Raw genomic sequence first — 21,466 nt, 5'->3', positions numbered from 1 at the left:
CCGCCCAGCGGCGCTGGCACACCAGGTTCTAGTCCCAGTCGGGGTGCCATATTCTATCCGGGTTACCCCTCTTCCAGGCCAGCTCTCTGCTATGGCCCAGGAGTGCAGTGGAGGATGGCCCAAGTGCTTGGGCCCTGCACCCCATGGGAGACCAGGAGAAGCACCTGGCTCCTGCCTTCGGATCAGTGCGGTGCACCGGCCGCAGCGGCCATTGGAGGGTGAACCAACGGCAAAAAGGAAGACCTTTCTCTCTCTCTCTCTCTCTCACTGTCCACTCTGCCTGTCAAAAAAAAAAAAAAAAAAGTATAAAAAAGACCCCAAAATGAATGTAGAGTATGTGGTGAGCAGATCACAGGTGAACAAGATCAGTTTAAAAGTCAAAACTTCATAAAACAGAATTGAAGATCAAGATAGATGAATCAATGCCAAGACTTTGGCTTCAAGTGTCAGAGGAACTGAAGGTTAGCCCTTTGTATGCCAGGCAGCAGGTTCCATGCTTAAATCCTACTTGACAATTGTTGCTTCTACCCTTTCACATATGAAGAATTATTGTATAAGGTCTCTAGCTCCCTGCCCTTGGCACCAGAGAAATGAGCAAAATACCAAACATGGATCTTAGCAAGACCATGGCCCACCCAACAAGGAATATAAGCCATTACCCCAGAGGTTGACTCTAATAGCCAAGACAGCTCTATTCTCCAAAGTGTGATGCTCAGGATTAGGAAACGAGCTGCCTCAGTAATGAGGTCTCTAGGCATTCTGCTGTTGGGATTGTGTGTTCTGTCATTGATCATTTGGGAGTAGTAAGTGCTGTTTTGAGCAGAGAGACCCAGCACTTAGGAGATACTTTGGTAACTTGTTAAAAGCCCCCAAGCCAGAGTTACTGTTTTGTGACCCGAAGATTAGATTTTTCCAGTGGGTGGGACTGTGTTAATCTAAAGGAAATTAAGTGTGACCTTTTTTGTCTTTCATTCTATTGACTAGACATTGAAAGACTGTGATAAACATTATTTCCTTCCTCTCTAAATAGTTTTACTTGGGTATGGCCTTCTGAGTGATGTCTAAAGATTCCTGGCAAAGGGGAAATTCTGTTAAATCATAGGTAAGTTCAGAATGACATTAGTTACGCTCTGATAAGAAACTCGGACTGGATAAAATTGCATAACTCTATAAAGTGACATAAAGTTAAATAACATGAGTTTTAAGTAATCTTAGTAGTTGAACTGACAGAAATCCAGGAAACATTTTATTGCTATTAGTAAAAATGCATAATCTATCTTTGCAGACAGTTGAATTTTCAAAGGAGTAGCACAAGCACAACTCTCTAGAAGACCCAAGAAGTATCCTACTCTGTAAGTTTTGTTTCTGTATATACTAGTATGCAAAATGTTTATCACAGCATGTACTAAAGTATCACACAGCCAAGGACAGCTTATAAAAGAGACTGGAAGGTGGTCTTTCAAGGAAATAATGTGAATTTAACATTTTAGAAATGTAGATTAATTGATGAAGGTAGAAAAGAGGAATGTAAACTACTTAAATAGTCTTTAAATAAGTCTGATATGAATGGCTGCTCATTATTTCATACTCCATTAAAGCAAAGACTATGTTGATTGCCTTTTTTTTGAATCCTAGCACTAGCATTCCTTACAATATGGGATTACTCAACATATTGGCTAGTGAATAAACAATTTTATCTGGTAAAATAAGAAAATACTTTAAGCCAAGCAAAATGCACATTAGATAATACAAAATCAAGAAACAAGAATATAAAGGAATTCCCTTTTTCTGGGGAAGAATATAAACTGTAGATCCATGTAGGATTGGGTCAGAGACAGATTTCTTTCAATTTTTGTCATTTATTTGAAGGAAAGAAAAGATGATAAAATTCCAAAATCAAAATCATTCTCTGCATTTTGAAGTTGTTGTGGGTTTTTTTTGTTTTTCTTTTTCTTTTTTTTTTTTTTTTTTGACAGGCAGAGTAGACAGGAGAGGAGAGAGAGACAGAGAGAAAGGTCTTCCTTTGCCTGGTTGTTCACCCTCCAATGGCCACTGCGGCCGGCACACTGCAGCCGGCGCACTGTGCTGATCTGATGGCAGGAGCCAAGTGCTTCTCCTGGTCTCCCATGGGGTGCAGGACCCAAACACTTGGGCCATCCTCCACTGCACTCCCTGGCCACAGCAGAGAGCTGGTCTGGAAGAGGGGCAACCGGGACAGAATCCGGCGCCCTGACCAGGACTAGAACCCAGTGTGCTGGCGCCGCTAGGTGGAGGATTAGCCTGTTGAGCCACGGCGCCAGCCAAAGAAAACTTCTTAATAAGTGATATCATGTGATAGATCAACTCTTCAAAATATTAGCCTATTTAATCCTTGAAGCAACTCTATTGAATATTGCTGTACTAGATTTATAAATGAATTAGGTTAGTATGCTTAAAATTTTGAGGAGTTATTGAAAGAATTTATGCAAGAGAGTTCTGTGAGCCAATTTTTAAAAAGAGAGTAATTGCACCAGTCAGAAGAAAGACAAGACTAAGGACTTCTAAAATGAGGGTGATCCTTTAGGAAATCACTGAATTCACTATTGGAAATGATGATATCATCAGAAGTTGGGTATAGTTAGAAAACATTGAGAGGAAAAAATTCATCTTATCTTCAGAGAGGAGAAGGAAAGTGAAATAATCTGAGTGATTTTCAGCTTTCTGAATAGAAGTAAGGTTGGAATGTTGTTTTATCAGAAATAGATATGAACTTAAGGGGTAAGCTTAAGTATGCCCAGAGTAGTCTTCCATGCTGAATTTGCTTAGGGTAAAACAAAAAGGCTGTGAGCTGGGGCATTTCTATTCCCAGCACAGCTTAGAATATGCAGAACTAAAGTAAAAAATAGGACCTCTGATCCCTCTCTAATGAAATGAATTTTGTCTTTGATCTCATACTGTAAAAACCATTTCCTACTTGAAGGGGGTTCCTGGCTTCCTTCTGTCCTCTTTCCTTCCTTGGCCAGAATTCAAGGAGATAAACTAAATGCTTGCAGTGTCCTGATAAATCATGTTTCATGATCTTAGCAGACATTTGTTGCAGGGTCCCTAGGAATAATAGCCAGGAGAAGTACACCTTTTTATAGAATCCCATGACCACAGAGGATGTCTGGTATAGTGCTTGGGATTCTAGGGAGAAGTCATTTTAGGAACTCTTACAAGGCATTTTGTATCAAATGTTACTGATAGTATTGAGAAGATGTTAATCTCAAAACTCTCTTATCTTCCACTAGATCACTGTTCCTTATTAGATCTTCTGACATTCATTTGAGAGTGTGTTGAGGAGGAGCTATAGAGCTAGGCATTCTTGCTGTATCATTGGCTTACTTCTCTACTAGACCCATCTCCTAGATAGCCAGGTAGTTGTTTCTTTCTTTCTGCATATATTATTGAAATATAAGGGATATACAATAAACTGCATATGTTTAAGGTATACCATTTGTTGAGTTTGGATATTTGCATACCCCCGTGAAACCAGTCCTACCTTCAAGGAAGTGGACATATCTGTTATCTTCGATGATTTCCTTTGGTACTATTGTTTTTTTTTTTTATTTTTGTTTGTTTCATGGTAAGCATTTTAAAAAGATAAATCCACTTAACAAAATTTTAAGTGCATAGTACAGAATTTTATGATAGCCACTATGCTGTATGTAGATCTCCAGAACTAATTCAATTTTCATAATTGAAACTCTTGAATCACTTAACAATTTCTCCTCATTTCCACTTCCTTGGCTTCTTGTAAGTACAATGCTATTCTCTTATTCTATGAATTTGACTGTATTACCTACCTCATGTATGTGGAATAAAGGAATATTTGACTTTCTGTAACTGGCTTATATCACTTAACATAATGTCCCTTAGGTCCTCCAATATTGCTGAAAATAGCAGGATTTTCTCCTTTTGAAAGCATGAATAACATTACCTTCTATGTATATTCCACATTCTCTTTACTCCTTCATCTTTCTGTGGACATTTGTGCTATTCATAGTTTAGCAGTGTGAATAGTGCTGGAGTGAACATGGGCTTACAAATATTATTTTGAAATCTTGATTTCAATTCATGTATATGAATAGACACTCAATAATCATTAGTGAATTACAAAACGAAATCACAATGTAATATCACTGCAGAACAGTTAGGATAGGTATTACAAAAATAATTATCCAAAGATAATAAATCTGAAAAAGATGTAGAGAATTTTAAAACCAAATACACATTTTGTGAGAAGGTAAATTGTTAAAGCCACTGTGGAAAAAAGTATACATGTCCCTCAAATTAAAACTTAATAAAATTACTATAGGACCCAGGGATCCTATTTCTGGGCACATAGAAACTGAGGGACAGACATTTGGTGCAGTGATTAGGATGCACTCCATATCAGAGTGACTGGCTTTGAGTCTAGATCCATTTCCAATTCCAGCCAATTGTTAATGCACCCCATGGGAGGCAGCAGTGGAGCCTCCCACCCATATGGGAGGCCCAGATTAGGATCTCGGATCCTGGCTTTGAACTGGCCAACCCACAGCTGTTTTGAGAATTTGTTGAGTGAACCAGATAATGAAAGATTTCTCTCGGTCTTCCTCTCTGTCTCTCCATCTCTCTGTCTCTGTCTCTGTCTCTGTGTGTGTGAGTGTGTCTGTCTTCCATTAAAGTGAATAAAATACATAAATAAGTAAAACTGATTAAGAAAGAAACTGAAAACAAGGAGCTGTTTCTACAAATCTCTTAATTTGTTCTTACTTTCCCAATCATCTCTATCTCTGTCTTAAATTTCAGGGTGCTAGAGCAATATTTTTAGAGTATGAAAGAAGAGGGAGAGCAAAGGTGGTGATTTTGAACATCTCCACAACGGCTGAATACTGATCACTCTTCAGAGATAGACATTGCTGGAGGGTGGACACACACTTGACTAAAGCCATGGTCCAACATATTCTGTTTCATGGTTGATTCATCACACAATTCTTTCCTTTGCCCAGCCTAAAAAAAAAAAAAAAAAAAAAAAAAAAAACTACATTTACATTAATGCCTAAGTCAAACTATACTGTGACTGAATTCCTCTTTGAAGGTTTTTCCAGCTTTGGCTGGCAGCACAGGCTTATCTTTTTTGCTGTCTTTCTAACTTTATACCTACTGACTCTCTCTGGCAATGTGATTATCGTGACATTATTCACCTGGATCGTCACCTGCACACTCCCATGTACTTCTTTCTGAGCATGCTCTCTGTCTCGGAGACCTGCTACACTGTGGCCATCATTCCCCGGATGCTTTCTGGACTCCTGAGTCCTCATCAGACTATTGATATCCAAAGCTGTGCGTCTCAGCTCTTCTTTCTCACCTTTGGCATCAACAACTGCTTCCTGCTCACAGCCATGGGTTATGATCGCTATGTAGCCATCTGCAATCCCCTGCGTTATTCAGTTATCATGGGTAAGAGGACCTGTACCCAACTGTTATGTGGTTCACTGGGAATCGGTCTGGGCATGGCCATTGTCCAGGTAACATCTGTGTTTGGTCTGCCCTTCTGTGATGCCTTTGTTATCTCCCATTTCTTCTGTGATATAAGACCCTTGCTGAAGCTAGCCTGCACAGATACCACTGTGAATGAGATTATCAACTTTATTGTCAGTGTGTGTGTCCTTGTCCTACCTATGGGCCTGGTCTTCATTTCCTATGTCCTCATTATCTCCACTATTCTTAAGATCACTTCAGCTGAGGGTCGGAAGAAGGCCTTTGCCACCTGTGCCTCTCACCTCACAGTGGTCATCATTCACTATGGCTGTGCTTCAATCATCTACCTCAAGCCTAAGTCCCAGAGTTCCCTGGGGCAGGACAGACTCATCTCTGTGACCTACACTGTCATCACTCCCCTGCTGAACCCTCTTGTATACAGCCTGAGGAACAAGGAGGTCAAAGATGCTCTCCGTAGGGCTATGGGGAAAAAGTCACACTCCACATAATGAAGAGCTATTGTGATGTATATACAGATACATAATGTGTTAATGCTGTTTCGATCACTCCCTTAGATATGCATTCAAGAAAACTAGATTAAATTGTGCTTGATGCTAAAGCCATGTGTTTTCTTTTATGGTTTGCTGAATCCCTCAGAGCAGGCAGAAAAGGACTTATCATACACTTAGAAATGCAAGAGACAGTGTTATGGGCCTGGGTTGCCCATATCCAGGAGGACTCACTCACACACATATTGAGATGATTTGTTATTTATACCAATCCATTAAGAGACTTAGTCCAGGAGATAGACATATTCACCCTCGTTTGCATATTACATGCTATATTAATATTATATGTATATATGTATGTACTGAAACATCACATGATCTCCCATAAAAGTGTACAAATTTTATGTGTCAGTTAAAAGAATCCTAGAAAGCTGATATTAAGTGATTTGGAAACAATTTCAGAAATATTTTGTTGTTAAGAGTGTCAGGAGAGTGTTCAGCCTTTTAAACAAGTAAGGCATACAATGTACCTAGATTTCTTCTGACATTGGAGACTTTCTTGTAATTGGTTTTTGCTGCTTGCTGATATCACAAAATAGCCTGAGAAATCTTCAAAAGTCTAGAAACCCACTTTCCAGGATGGAGCTGCCTATATGTGTTGTTTAAAGGTAGGAATTAAAAAAAAAGAGTCAGCTGCAGAGAACACTAAAGAGAGCGGCCCACATGCTTGAGATGTCCAGATGAGAAATCTCTTCAGAAAAGGAGAGCATGCTGAAAAGGTCAACATTTTGCATATGTTCAGCACAACAGTAAAGAGGAAGGAGGTTGAAGGAGCCAAGGAAGAGAATAGTTCATTTTGCAAGTATCTCTAAACTCCCTGAAATAGTGTTATCAACACAAGTACTTTAATTACAGATTCTGAAAATAGTAATGAACAGAAGAATAAGGTATGATATAAGTTTTTCCAGTAAGCTCCTAATTTTCAGTAGTTTCTTCTTGAATATTCCCAAATTAAAACCTGAGTTAAAGCAACATATCATGTCTGAGCATTGCAGAAGTGGAAGTATACGCTCTGGTGCAAGGGAGAATGCTCTCTCTAAGCCTTCTGCTCCATTCTAGACTACTAGACTGCAGACAGAAGCACATACTGAGTTTCAGACACCCCCCTTCCAGGAACGGGAATCTATGTCATCAAATGTGGTGACCTGTTGAGGAAAGATATCACTTGTGAGATGTCATGAAATCTGCTGGATGCTGAGAGTGGGCAGTTTAGGGGAAATGACAAGATCTATTAACACGTCTCATGTTGCAAAAAGCAATGATTGTGAAGCCTGATGGTGGATAAAGTGTATGTTTGTTTAGCATCCAGATTTCTAGAAACCATAGAGCTTGTTCATATCTGATATTGATCAAAAATAACTTAAAAGCGTTTTGCTTAGTAGTTACTTTTTTAAGATTTTATTTATTTATTTGAGAGGTAGAGTTACAGACAGTGAGAAGGAGAGAGAGAAAGGTCTTCCTTCTGTTGGTTCACTCCCCAAATGGCCGCAATGGCCAGAGCTGCACCTATCCAGAGCCAGGTGCTTCTTCCAGTTCTCCCACGTGGGTGCAGGGGCCCAAGGACTTGGACCATCTTGTACAGCTTTTCCAGGCTATAGCAGAGAGCTGGATCAGAAGAGGAGCAGCTGGGACTAGAACAGGTGCCCATATGGGATGCCGACACCGCAGGTGGAGGATTAACCTACGGTGCCATGGCGCTGGCCCCAGCAGTTAAATTTAATTAGGTAAAATCTGTTGGATAAAGGTCAGATGGACAATGTCACACTGTCTCCCACCTGAAGTTGAATTTGTTGACCAGAAGTGGAGCAGCCGGGTCTCGAATTGGCGCCCATATGGGATGCCGGCACTTCAGGCCAGAACGTTAACCCACTCTGCCACAGCACCGCCCCCTCCCCCACCATTTGCTTTCAAAAGCTGCCTTCAGCTCCCTCTGCTTCAGGATATTGTCTCAGTTTAAAACAATTCTGAGAGGCTCTCCCAGCTCCAGAGCTCTCATCTCTGAGGTTCTTGCCGTGAGTACATCACATTTCAACTCTGTTGGCAGTCCTTCTTCCTTCCCTTCCTCACGGATGTAGAGGCTGACAGCAAACCTAATAAACGTTTCACATTCAGATCTCTGCACCAGAGTCTGTTTCCTTAGGATCTCAATCTGCAACATTTTCAGATCCCATTTCCAGAATAGCAAGTAGCATAAGTGGAGAACTCAAATTTTCAAGCTTTTAATATTCTAGTGAGGCAGAACATCAGTGGTTCCTATATTTTAATTAAAATCTTCCTGGATGTGGTTAAGAAGATAAAAATCTGAATTTTTCTCAGAGTGCACAGAAGTTATTCTTTTGACTTCAAAGAGTAATTTCAGTTCTGCTATATTCTGGTGCCACCACCTTCCCATGAGACTGCTGACTGCTGTCATTGATACTTGAAAAATAAAAAATAATGGGAAATACTTGTAGTGGGTTTATTTCCAGTTTTTAAGAAAGTGAAAGAGTGTGGGTTCCATAGTTGAGGAATTGATGAGTACAAGTGCACTTGATAGGGATCTAGAGCACATTTATAGAATAAAAATTTTGTGGGGAATGTTGTGGAGGATAAAGAAATACAGGATGGAGATATGGGCTTAAAAGTAGCTGCCTGGAACTGGGAAGACAATCTAAGGCAGAAAACCTGCTCTACTTTCTGGGACTATCCATGGACTTATGCCAGCATGTGGCTCTTCCATTCTTAATGATAAACTTCCATCTTGGTGTTCAAGGAACAGAGCCTGTTGTCACCATTTGCCACTTAATGAGAGGGAAAGAGTAGAGTCTCTCATTAAGTACTCAACTCCTCAACATACTGGTATGGTGGATTTTGTCTCAGTTTCCATTCTGGAGGTGGTCAAAGAATTTTCTTCTTTGGTCACTAGGAGAAAGCTTATGATTTTATTTCAGAAAACCAGTCCTAACTATTGAAAATTCATAATGATTTGTGGTGGTTGATCATGAGAGTGCAAATTTTTCTTGATTTGCTATTTTGCTCAATTTTCTAAGGGTTCAAAAGTGATAGAGGAGAACCCAAGATGAATATTGTGAATTCTTCCTATTTAGGTCATCTATATACATCCATGCTCTTTCTCAGGCATAGATAGAAAGCATTTCATGTATATTAAAGTGAAAATATGAAATATACTTCACTCTCTTACAAGTGTAGAACTTCTAAAAAAGATTTTATTTTATTTATTTGAAAGAGTTACAGAGAGATGTAGAAACAAAGAGGGAGGTCTTCTGTCTGCTAGTTCACTCCCCAGATGGCTGCAATGGCTGGAGCTGCACCCATCCGAAGCCAGGAGCCAGGAACTTATTTCAGGTCTCCCACGTGGATGCAGAGGCCCAAGAACCTGGGCCATCTTCTACTGCTATCCCAGGCCATAGCAGAGAGCTGGATCAGAAGAGGAACAGCTGGGACTAGAACTGGCTCCCATATGGGATACCAGCACTTCAGGCCAGGGCTTTAACCCGCTGCGCCACAGTGCCAGCCCCACAAGTGTAGATCTTAATTATTTGATCTACTTTCATTCTGAATGAGGAGGTATATGACTATCAAGAAGAAACGGGAAGGAGGGGTGGGGATTTGGTACCGTGGTTAAGCCATCACTTGAGACAACACATCCCATGTTAGAGTGCCTAGGTTTGAGTCCCCATTCCATTAATGACTCCATCTTCCTGATAATGCACACTCAGAGAGGCAACATGTGATGATTAAGTAGTTGAGCCTCTGCCACCCATGTGGGAGACCTGGATTGAGTTTCTGGTTCCTAGCTTTGGCCTGGCCCAGACCCATCTGTTACTAATATGAATAGAAATTCAGGATGGTGCTCTTCCTGTCTCTCTGTCTCTCTTCCTCTCTCACTCTCTTTATCTTTCTCCCACCATCTCTCTGCCTCCATTCCTCCCTCTTTATCCCTGTTTCTGACTTTCAAATAAAACAGATAAATATTTTTTTACAGAAGAAAATTAGAAGAAAGGCATGAAAGACATAGGTCTGAAACAAACCTGGGATTTAGATACATAAACACAAAAATGTATTATTTTAAGCTAATCAATAATATGTTGTCTCAAATTTAATAAGTAAAATATTAACAAAAAATTAGATACCTTATAACAAAATGACCATTGTACATGATTTAATGAATAGCATCTACAAATACACAGAGACACACACTCATTTGTAATCATGATGAAACCTGGCTACAGTACAAATGTATAATGGCACAGGGATATTGTACAAAGAGCACAAGCACCCTGATTATTATTGATCTCATTGATGGAATTTCTTGAAAGTAACATTAATTCTTTGTTGTTCTAAAGAGACAAAAAAAAAGTTTGGCTTTCTTTCAATGTATATTGCAGCATCCTATGTGAACAAATTAAAACTTTGAAAAATAAAAAGTAAAAATAAATTTTAAAATTAAAAATGTAAACAAAGAAGACCATGAAAGATGAAATCACTGTGAGGGAATGAAGGGAAAATTCACACTAGCACTTACTGGGAAATGTGTTCAGAGCCTTTGTGCTTGGGGGAGCCCAAGTGATCAATGACACAATGTCTCAGCTCATAAAAACCTCAGGGAATACCTGGTCTAAACCCTATTTTTACAAAGAGATGGAATCTCAGAGATTAGTCAGAAAATTTTTCCAATTCCATGGCTGGTTTACAATGGATTTAATTTCCAGTATTGTGCTTTACTCATAACCTTCCCAACCTAGGAATGAGGATGAACAGACAGAAGTGAGTTGTGATATTCAACATCCTATAAAATCCCTCAGAAGATGTATCTCAAACTGATCAGACCTGAATTTACACTCATTCCATACACTACTCAGTTCTTAACTGAATCATTTGGTTTCAAACATGTCAGAAATAATGGAGTCACTTGTCCTCTAGCCCAAGGCTTACTGTGCTGCTGGATTCTGCAGAACTGTGGATCAAAGTGTCAGCAATGAATATGATGCCAAAACTGATATCTCAAGGCCTTAATCTTACAAAGATCTCAAGGAGGGGGAGGGGCAAATGCCCTGGAATGACACCAAGGAGCCTCCTATGGGGATTTTCCTGACCTGTGCTTTCAGGAGAAAATGCTTCTTCACCCATTAGGTTTATTGACATGAAGCCAAGTAACAAGGAAGTCCACTGGGAACATGGCCTTTTCTTACTTCTAAATAATCAGAAAAACAGGGGTGGGGAACGTGTAAACATTTTTCATACCAAATATTTGCTTTTTAAAAAAAAAACAAAACCTTCATTCCTATTTCTCTCTGCTTTGGAATAAAAAAATATTCTTTGGCAAATATAGGATTTGTAGATCTTCTGGATATTCAACATTTCTCCCTGGGTACACTCCCTCTTGTTATGAATAGTTCAAAAGTACTGGTAGACTCCAGACACTAGCGTCACACTGACTATCGTGAGCTCCTCATCAGCACTGACAATCTGACAATACGCTGCTTGTCTTTCCCTAAGGTCCACAGTATACTTGCCTCCATGGGCAGCAGACATGGGGAGACGCTGGCAAACTCTGGGTTTCATACTGATGCTAAGAATTCCTATCTTTCTATAAATCTTCACAATTTAAAAGTAACTTCCAGATACAGCTTCATACTTGATTCTCAGAAGAGCCCCAAGGAGGTAGACAGGAAGCATTGTCATTCTTATTTTGCAACTAAACATTGAGGCCCATGAAGGCATAAGACTTTCCAAATCACAAAACCAGAAAGTAGTAGATTCAGCTTTGGTCTCTGTGTCTTTTCTTGTATGGTTTAGTCTCTTTCTGATGAATAGTTTTAAAAGAAGCATAAACTTAATCCTTTTGCATCCATGAGAGAGGCTTTGGCCTCTGATGAATAGTGCAAGGATATAAAATGAAAGGAAAATGAACAAAAACCAAACTATATAACTTCGATGCCCGAGATCTCACTCAGTCCCAGTCTATTTTCAGAGCTGATGTTTCTGATTATTATTTTTTGTTGGAATATCTCAAAGATGCTTAGGTCAGGTGCCAAGAGAGATACAAAATATAAGCTCAAGAAATAACTTAGGAGTATATGTTTCCTTTTTATATGATAGTTTCCCTGAATATAGATTTCTATTTTTTTTTTCTTTAAGCACTTTGCATATGTCTTTCCATTGAGTTCTGTTTCCCATTATTGCTAGTAAAAGATCAGTTGGAGCCTTGTTTTTATTTTTTGAAAATAATGTGTGGGGCCGGCCCTCTGGTTCAATAGGTTACTCCTCAGCCTGTGGCACCAGCATCCCATATGGGTGCCAGTTCTAGTCCTGGCTTCTCCTCTTCAGATCCAGCTCTCTGCTATGGCCTGGGAAAGCAGAAGAAGATCCGTGCACCAGTGTAGGAGACCTGGAAGAAGCTCCTGGCTCCTGGCTCCAGATCAGCACAGATCTGGCTCTCGCAGCCATGGGAGTGAACTAGAGGATGTAAGACCGTTCTTTCTGTCTCTCCATCTCACTGTCTTTAACTCTCTCAAATAAATAAATAAAATCTTAAAAAAGGAAAATAAGCTGTCTTTTCTTTCTAACTACCTTTAAGACTGCTTCTTTTTGTCTTTATTTTTTAACCTGTTTACAATATGTATCTATATGAATCTTGTGTGAGGGCATATGTGTATTTATCCTGCTTATAACTCAGGACGATTCTGGAATCTGTATTGGGTTTTCTTCATGTTTGGAAAATTCATGGATATTACTTCTCCATGTATTGTGTTTTATACACTATATTTCTCCATCAACATTATACTCCAATTATGCACATGTTAAGCTTTTTGCAGGGTTATATGTTCTTCCTATGCTCTTTTAAGTATATATCATTTTTTCTCCCCTCTGTAGTCCAGATTAAATATTTCTATTGAGGTGTCTTCTAATTTCCTCACTTTTATCTCCAATTATTCCTTTGTTTGGAGGTGGGGGAAGAAAGAGATAGAGACATACAGATAGCCACAGAGAAAGGGAGCTCCCATCTACTAGCTTACTCCTCAGGTACATCAGTGGCCAAGGCTGAACTGGGTTGAAGCCAGGGCCCAGAAACTTAATCCAGGTCTTCTACATGGATGGCAGAGACCAGAATACTTGAATCACCACTTGGAGCAAAACCGTGTAACAAATTGAGGCACTCCAGCTTGGGATGTGAGAATCTTCATCTATGTCTTAACAACCAGACAAGACATCAACGTTTCCACTTATTTCTTAAGTGCTGTCAAAACATTCTATTAAAGATCTCGTGCATCAGTAGGTTAAGCCGCTGCTTGGAACATCTGCATGCCATATTGGAGCTCTGATTTGAGACCTACTTTGTTTCCCATCTTGCTCCCTGCTAATGTTCCTGGGAAGCAATCAGTGATGGCTCAAGTACTTGAATTCCTGCCATCCAAATGGAGTTCCTGGTTCCTGGCTTCAACCTGGCCCAATGGAAATTTGAGGAGTGAACTAGAAATAGACACCCCCACTTCTCTCTCTATTTTACTCTGCCTTTTACAGAAATAAATAAAATAAATCTTTAAAAACATTCTATTAAGTTCTTTGTTTCAGTTACTGTATTTTCTGCTTATAGTGTTTTCACTCCATCTGTATATTTTTAACATTTTCAATTCTATACTATAATTCCATAGCTTTCCATCTATCTTCATCAACATTATAATGATTATAGTAGTTTCTACCACTATATAAAAAATAACTATTACTTTAGTAACTTAAAACAATACACATTATTATTTGATAATTTCCATTGACCAATTGTTGAGACAGACTTAGCTGGATCCTCTGCTTAGGGTCTCCCAAACCTGCAATCCGTGTGTCAGCTGCACTATATTTCTTCCTGGAACTTTTGGCATCCTATTCCAAACTCATATGATTGTTGACAGAATTGGCTTGTGGAGCCAATTTCTTTCTGGCTGTCAACTGAGACTGCTCTCAGTTCCTAGAGTTTGTCTACACTCCTTTTCACCCAGCCCTCTCACAAGCCCTCATAGGACAAAGCAGCTTGATTCTTTAAAGGAAGAATGGAAGCCTCTCTTGCACCAGTCTGCTAAGGTGAATTTTTACTTCATGCAATGCAAGCATAGGAGTGACACCAACCATCGCTGTCATATTCTGTTAGATAGAGGCAAATCACATTTCTGCCCATACTCAAAGGAAACGGATTACACATGTGACTCATTGTGCAGCACCTTAGGATGGATCTGCCACAATTATATTTATTCTAGAGATATACCTTACATCTTTAATATAGCTATTTTTTATGAACCTGTTTCTGCTGAGTGCTTTTTTCCTTCTTGATTTTTAGCCCTGTGGTTTCTCTCCTGGTACGACTGGTGCATTTTTATTGCATCCTGAACAGTATATCAAGGGCTCTCAATTTTTTCCTGAAAATGGCCAGATAATAAATAATTTAGAATTTATGGACCATAAGCCTCTGTTGCAACTATTAAATTCTCCCATGGTAGCACAAAAGCAGCCATAGATAATACATAAGTGAATGAGTGGGTTGTGGTTCAAAAATGCGTGGTAATTACTGAAATTTGAATTTCATATAACTCTCATGTGTCAGAAAATGTTTTTCTTGTTTTGATTTGTTTTCCAATGTTTGGAACTGTAAAAACTACTGTACAGCTTAGTGTCTGTACAAAAATAAGAGTTGAGCTCATAAGTGGGTAGGCCATATTTGGCTACCCCTGCTCTGTATCAAAAGATCATAAAGACAAATTGAAGCTCTGTATTATATTATCTTCATGTACGAAAGATTTTATTTTGCTTCTGGCAAGTAGTTACACTTATGGTAAGATTGCTTCCTTGCAAGTAGTTACATTAAGGGTAAGATCAAACCAGTTTTAACTAGAGGTTAAGCTAATTTGAAAATGGTTGAAGTCATTGTGAAGATTAATTATTTCCATTTTACCCTTTCAGGTAGTGTGTAGCCTTTAAGTACATGGAGACTGCTAGGCACTCTGTTCAATTTGTTAGTTCTTTTGACCAGAGATTACAAACCACAAATCATAGTTCCTAAAGGAAACTGCAAAGAAAGGAGTGTCAAACTAATGTTTCTGCTTATTGCTTCTTTTTTCCTTCAGAAATCTTTTATTTAAGATATGCAAACTTCATTCATTTCATAAATACAACTTTAGGAACATAGTGATAGTGATTCTTCACACCATACCTGCTCTTTGATCCCAACTTTCACCCTTCTTCCTCTTCCATCTCCTATCCCCATTCTTATTTTTTACTAAGATCTATTTTCAATTAACTTTATACATGGAAGATTAACTCTATAATAAGTAAACCGTTCAACAAATAGTATGAAAAAAATCCTTCCTCAACAGTTTGTTTATTAGTCTTGGTTTCTTCCATGACCCACTGTTCATTCAGAAGCACGTTGTTCAGTCTGCGTGTTTCCATATGCTCTAGAGATTCTCGAGTTGTTGACTTCCAAGTGCATTCCATTGTGGTCAGAGAAGATGCACGGTACCATTTTGATTTGTTTGAATTTGCCAAGACTTGCTTTATGGCCTAGTATGTGGTCTATTCTAAAGAAAGTTCAATGCACTAGTGAGAATGTGTATTCTGCAATCGTAGGATGAAAAGTTCTATAGATATTCATTAGGTCAATTTGGTCTATAGTGTTGATTAAATCTACTATTTCCTTGCTGATTTTCTGTCTGGTTGATCTGTCCATTACTGAAAGTGGGGTATTGAAGTCCCCCATTACTATTGTATTGGAGTCTATATCTCCCTTTTGATCCATTAACATTTCTTTTAAATAGCCAGGTGACATGTAGTTAGGAGTGTATACATTTATTTTAGTCACATCTTCCTGTTGAATTGATCTCTTAATCATTCCATAGTGCCCTTCTCTGGCTCTTTTAACAGTTTTGTGTTAAAATCTAGTTTGTCTGATATTAGGATAGCTACCCCAGCACTATTTTGGTTTCTGTTGGCATGGAATATCTTTTTTTATCCTTTCACTTCTGGTCTGCATGCACTTTTGTTGGTGAGATGTGTTTCTTGTAGGCAGCAAATAGATGGATTTTTTTTTCCATGCAGCCAGATGTTATCTGTTAATTGGAGAGTTGAGGCCATTTACATTCAAGGTGACTATTGATAAGTAATGACTTGGCCCTGTCATTTTTCCATAAATATTCCTATTGTTTACTTCGGATTTCCTTAGTACATTTACTGCCTTCACCTTCGTTCATAGTGGTGACCATGATTCTGTATTTATGTATGTAGCACATCCTTAAGTATCTGTTGTAAGGCTGGACAAGTGGTGACAAATTCTTTCTATTTCTGTTTGTTATGGAAGGTCTTTATTTCACCTTCATTCATAAATGTTAGCTTTGCAGGGTACAGTGTTCTGAGTTGACAGTTTTTTTCTCTTAATACTTGGAATATATCTCCTAGTCTGTAAGGGTTCTGATGATATGACAGTTATGATTCTAATTAGAGATCCTCTGAAAGTAATCTGGCATTTCTCTCATGTTCATTTTAGAATCTTTTTCTTTCTCTTTTATTGTGGAGAGTTTGACTACAATGTGTTGTGGTGAAAATATTTTCTGGTCATGTCTATTAGGAGTTCTATGTGCTTCCAAATTAGGTAGGTTTACTATTGCTAAAGTAATTATTTCACTAAAAAGGCCTTCTAAACCATTCTCTCTTTCCATGCCTTCAGGAACTCCTAAAACCCATATGTCGGGTCATTGATATTATCTCATAGATCTCCAACACTGTACTTTTAGTCTAATTCCCCCTTCTTCTCCTCTCCTTCTTCTTTTGTCTGACTATAAAATTGCCAAAGATTTGCCTTTTAACTCAAATATTCTTTCTTCTGCCTCACCAATTCTGTTGTTAAGGCTTCCCACCACATTTTTTATTTGTTCTATTGAATTCTTCATTTCCAACATTTCATTTTGCTTTCTCTTTTAAAATCTCAATTTCATGAGAAAAAAATTCTTTCATGTCATATATGGATTTCTTTAGTTCATGGATTTGCTTCTGAATATTTCTAACTATTCCTGCGATCAATATTTTGAATTCCATTTCTGGCTCTTCTTCAATGTCTTTATTTTCACATTCTAGTATTGAAGTGCTGTTGTGTTCCTTTGGGGAGGTGTCTTGTTGTCTTCCTTATTCTTGTTTCTTGAATTGCTGCATTATTTTTAGGCATTTGTGGAAATATTTGTTGGTGTTTTTTTCCCAGTGATGGCTTTTATCTTTGGACTATGCCTCTGTAGACTAGTGGACTGTCCACTCTTTAGGTGAATACTCTGAGGCATGTGCTTGGTGTGGTCTGAGAGCTCTATTCAGGTTTCAGGGTGAGAGAAGTGTCCAAGCTGACTTACAAATTGGGCATGGTAAATCTTATTTTTTTAAATCAGAGGGGAGGTTTGTTCAACTCTGTTGGTTTAGTCTCATGCCCACCTTCTTTCATCTAAGGAGATCATTGCCAGAGCACTAGCCCTAGTGGATACAATATTCACCCATGCTGCCATAGGAACCATACAAAAGATCCATGCAGTCTTTGGTATGATCACAGATCCCTCAGCAATGCCCCTCCTCAGGGAATTAAGGCGTCCTGAGCATGTAAAGCCACTCATAGTGACTTCCCCAAAACCCTGCCACACCCTGCGCCCTTATGCACAGCCACAGTGTTTTCACAGTCCCAGCACACAAGGCTCCCAGTTAAAAGCACCCAGTCACCTGTCAATTCCCCCCGCCAGACTCGGGCATCTCCTCTCAGCTAGTTGCTGGGCACATGGACATGAGCTGGTGCAACTGTTACATGTGTCAAAAATGGCACCTGTCTGCTCTGGGCTAGTCACAGGACACCAGTGCCATTTGGTTGGGGAGATAGAAATATGCCCCCGTTTTTAACCTTGTAGGTTGGTAGGTATACTGTCCCCTATAGGGCTCCAAGCCAGATTCACACCAAGCTCTTCCCGCAGCTTTATCACCAGTGGCATGGACTGCTGCAGTCTGGTCTCATCTTACTCTCCAAATCTGAAGATTTTGGCTGCTAGGGTCCTGAGTTGTGTGCATCCACACCCTCAACATTGGTCAACAGTGTCCCTCTAATAGGCGTGGAGTTTCAGGCCTGTGCTGTGGCGCAGTGGTTTAATGCCCTGGCCTGAAGCGCCGGCATCCCATATGGGCACTGGTTCTAATCCTGGCTGCTCCTCTTCCAATCCAACTCTCTACTATGGCCTGGGAAAGCAGAAGATGATGGCCCAAGTTCGTGGGCCCCTATACCCATGTGGAAGACCTGGAAGAAGCTCCCAGCTCCTGGCTTTGGATCGGCACTGCTCTGGCCATTGTGGTCAATTGGGGAGTGCACCATTGGATGGAAGACCTCTCTCTCTCTCTCTTTCTCTCTCTGCCTCTCTTCTCTCTGTGTAACTCATTCAAGTAAATAAATAAATCTTTAAAAAATATGCATGGAGTTTCCTCTGCCATTTTTTCCCTAACTCTTCCCTGAGATTGCACCCTCTCCAGCGTTGTTTAACTATCTTTCCCTAGACTAATGCAGTAAGCTCCCTCCCTATTCTGCTATCTTGATGCCTCTTCTGCTTATCCCTTCTTTCAGGTTTCATGCCTGTTCATATATTCACTGCCTTAGTAGCTATAATCACATTGTGTTTTCATTTCAGCACCTCTAGAGACATAGGAGAGCTAACTATACTTCAGTTTTATAAAGACACGAGGAGTAGCAACTGGAAAGAACCCTTGGAGGTGGCCATTTACTTCACTTCTCTCAATTGGCCTCAATTTCTTCATTTTCAAAATGGAGTTCTTAATATTTACATATATGTGGGTACTTCCAAAGGTTCATGAAAAGAATGGAATTAAAAATTAGTGCACATTTTATTGGACTATGTGAAGTGCCCTTGTGTATCCACTTCCTCATGATATTGGGAAATACACAAAATAGTGTGAGGGACTCAGAGCAGTGGGCATCATATGATGGATTATCATGATCATCATCTTCATCGCCACATCATTGTATCAGCACTGATAAATAACTACGCAGAGTCCTGGACAAGTGTCAGTCTAAACTTCAGTCAAGTTAGTGGCAAATATGGAACTGAAATATGTGCAAACTACTCACAGGTCTAATTCCTTATTCATCCTTAATCAGATGTCTTCTTAGGTTGATAGATCTAGTAGTACCACAACTGAACCAGTTTCAAATTAAGTTCAATTGGATCAATATAAACATTTTTATGAGGCCTGATTTCCTGTTGTTAAGGCCTGGCTTTCCATTCATCATCACAATAGTCCAGGAAACATCTCTGTTCTTATTTTTTTTCTTATGAAAAACAAGTATAATCATGTGATTGTATAGGTTTACTGTTAACATTGAGTGAATAAATATATGTATTTTGTTTAGCTTAGTGTCTAGCATATAGTAAGAAATTATTACAAATCTTAGCAATTATTTTTTAGAAGTAGCAACTGTGAGTACACAGAGGTAACAAAAGGTGAATGAGAAAGAGTCCATATCTAAATGCACTCACAATTCAGTTTGGAAAATGAGACAATGAATGAATAATTAAGGAATAAAATATATGTGACATCTGAGTGCCAAGATTTACATATTTTAAGACTATAGACACTAATTAACATCTATTTTTGTTAAAACAGTAGATTTAGTCTATGGTGGATTTGGCAAGGTGAAGTCTTGGGCTTAACTGCCCTGGGGCTTTGAAATGAATGTAGAGTATTATATAGTAATAATAACATAGAGTAATAATGTTGTAGTGATAATGTAGAGCAGGGATGAGAAATATCAGTTTAAAAGTATAAATGTTTGGGGCTGGTGCCATGGCACAGTGGGTTAATCCTCCACCTGCAGTGCTGGCATCCCATATGGACGCCAGTTCTAGTCCTGGCTGCTCCTCTTCTAATCCAGCTCTCTGCTGTAGCCTGGGAAAGCAGTGGAAGATGGCCCAAGCCCTTGGGCTCCTGTACTGGCATGGGAGACTAGGAAGAGGCACCTGGCTCCTGGCTTTGGATCGGTGCAGCTCCAGCCATTGTGGCCATTGGAGAGTGAACCAACAGGTGGAAGAATTTTCTCTCTGTCTCTCCCTCTCATTGTCTGTAACTCTACCACTCAAACAAATAAATAAATCTTTTTTAAAAAGTATAAAAGTTTATAGAGCAAAACAAAAGGTCAGGATAGGTGATTCAATGCAGAGACATTAGATTAGCTTCAAGCTTTAGTGGCCCTCTGTGTGTCCATAAGCAGGATCTATACTTAAATACTGCTTGACAATTGTTGCTCCCATCCTCTCACATATGAAGAGTCATTCTGTAAGACCTCTAGCTCCCTTCCTTTGGCACCAAAGAAACAAAAAGAATATAGGACATGGATCTTAGCAGGATCATGGCCCACCCAACAGGGAACATCCGGAGTGCTCCTTACCCTAGAGATCATCTCTAATAGGCAACACAGTCTATTCTCCAAAGTGTAATTATCAGGATTAGGAAACGAGCTGCTCAGTAATGAGGCCTCCAGGCACTCTGTTGTTGGGATTGTGTTCTGCCATTGCTAATTTGGGAGTAGTAAGTGCTGTTGGGGTAGAGAGATCAGCATTTGGAAGACAATCTGATTCTTTATTAAGAACCCCTAAGCCAGAGTTACTACTTTATGAGTCAAAGATAAGTTTCTTCAGGGGATGGGGCTATGCAAATCTAGAGAAAATCAATGTGACTTTTTCTGTCCTTTGCCTCCCAGGACTGGACACTGAAAGACTGAGGTAGGCATTATTTCCTTCCTCTCTAGATAGTATTACTTAGGCATTGCCCTGTAAGTGATGTCTAAAGATTTCCAGTAAAGAAGGAATTCTTATTAAAGTATAGGTATGTTCAGAACGACATTAGTGACTCTCTGATAAGAAATTCAGACTACTTGGTAAAATAGCATACTTCCACAAAATGATATAAAGTTAAATAACTGGTGGACTTTAAATAATTTTAGTAGTTGACAGAAATAAAGGAAGCATTCTAAACTATGAATAAAAATCTATAATCTATTATTGCATGGATGTATTGATAGGTGTATCTCAGGCACAGAAACCACTCTCTAAAAGACCTCAGATCCAGGCTACTTGGTGACTTTCTCTTCTTTAAATGTTAGGATGGGGAGTTTTTTCATAGCACATAGTCAAGTACCATATGGCCAATGAAAGCCTGGAGAGTGGAACGAGAGTCTCATCTAGAGACATGTGATTCAGAGATTTTGAATATGTGTCTGAGTTGACCAAAGTTGAGAAAAGGAATATAAACCACTTGACTAGCCTTTCACTACGTACTGTACCAAACGGTGTATGAGAGTCTAAGCTCCATGACAGCAAAGGCCACTTCAGTATCCTTTGTTT

The 21,466-nt window shown here is 39.3% G+C and overlaps 1 protein-coding gene across 1 annotated transcript; it reads left to right on the top strand.

Moving 5' to 3' along the window:
* The first annotated feature begins 5,058 nt into the window (after positions 1 to 5,058).
* LOC133761046 (olfactory receptor 10J3-like) lies at positions 5,059 to 5,993 on the top strand. Its single transcript, XM_062193694.1, is given in 2 exon segments — positions 5,059 to 5,194; positions 5,197 to 5,993. Coding segments are annotated over 2 exon segments (933 nt in total).
* The last annotated feature ends 15,473 nt before the right edge of the window (positions 5,994 to 21,466 follow it).

This window comes from Lepus europaeus, chromosome 5 (assembly GCF_033115175.1).
Source record: "Lepus europaeus isolate LE1 chromosome 5, mLepTim1.pri, whole genome shotgun sequence".
NCBI classification, from domain to species: domain Eukaryota; kingdom Metazoa; phylum Chordata; class Mammalia; order Lagomorpha; family Leporidae; genus Lepus; species Lepus europaeus.
This window is presented reverse-complemented; position numbering and strand designations above follow the sequence as displayed.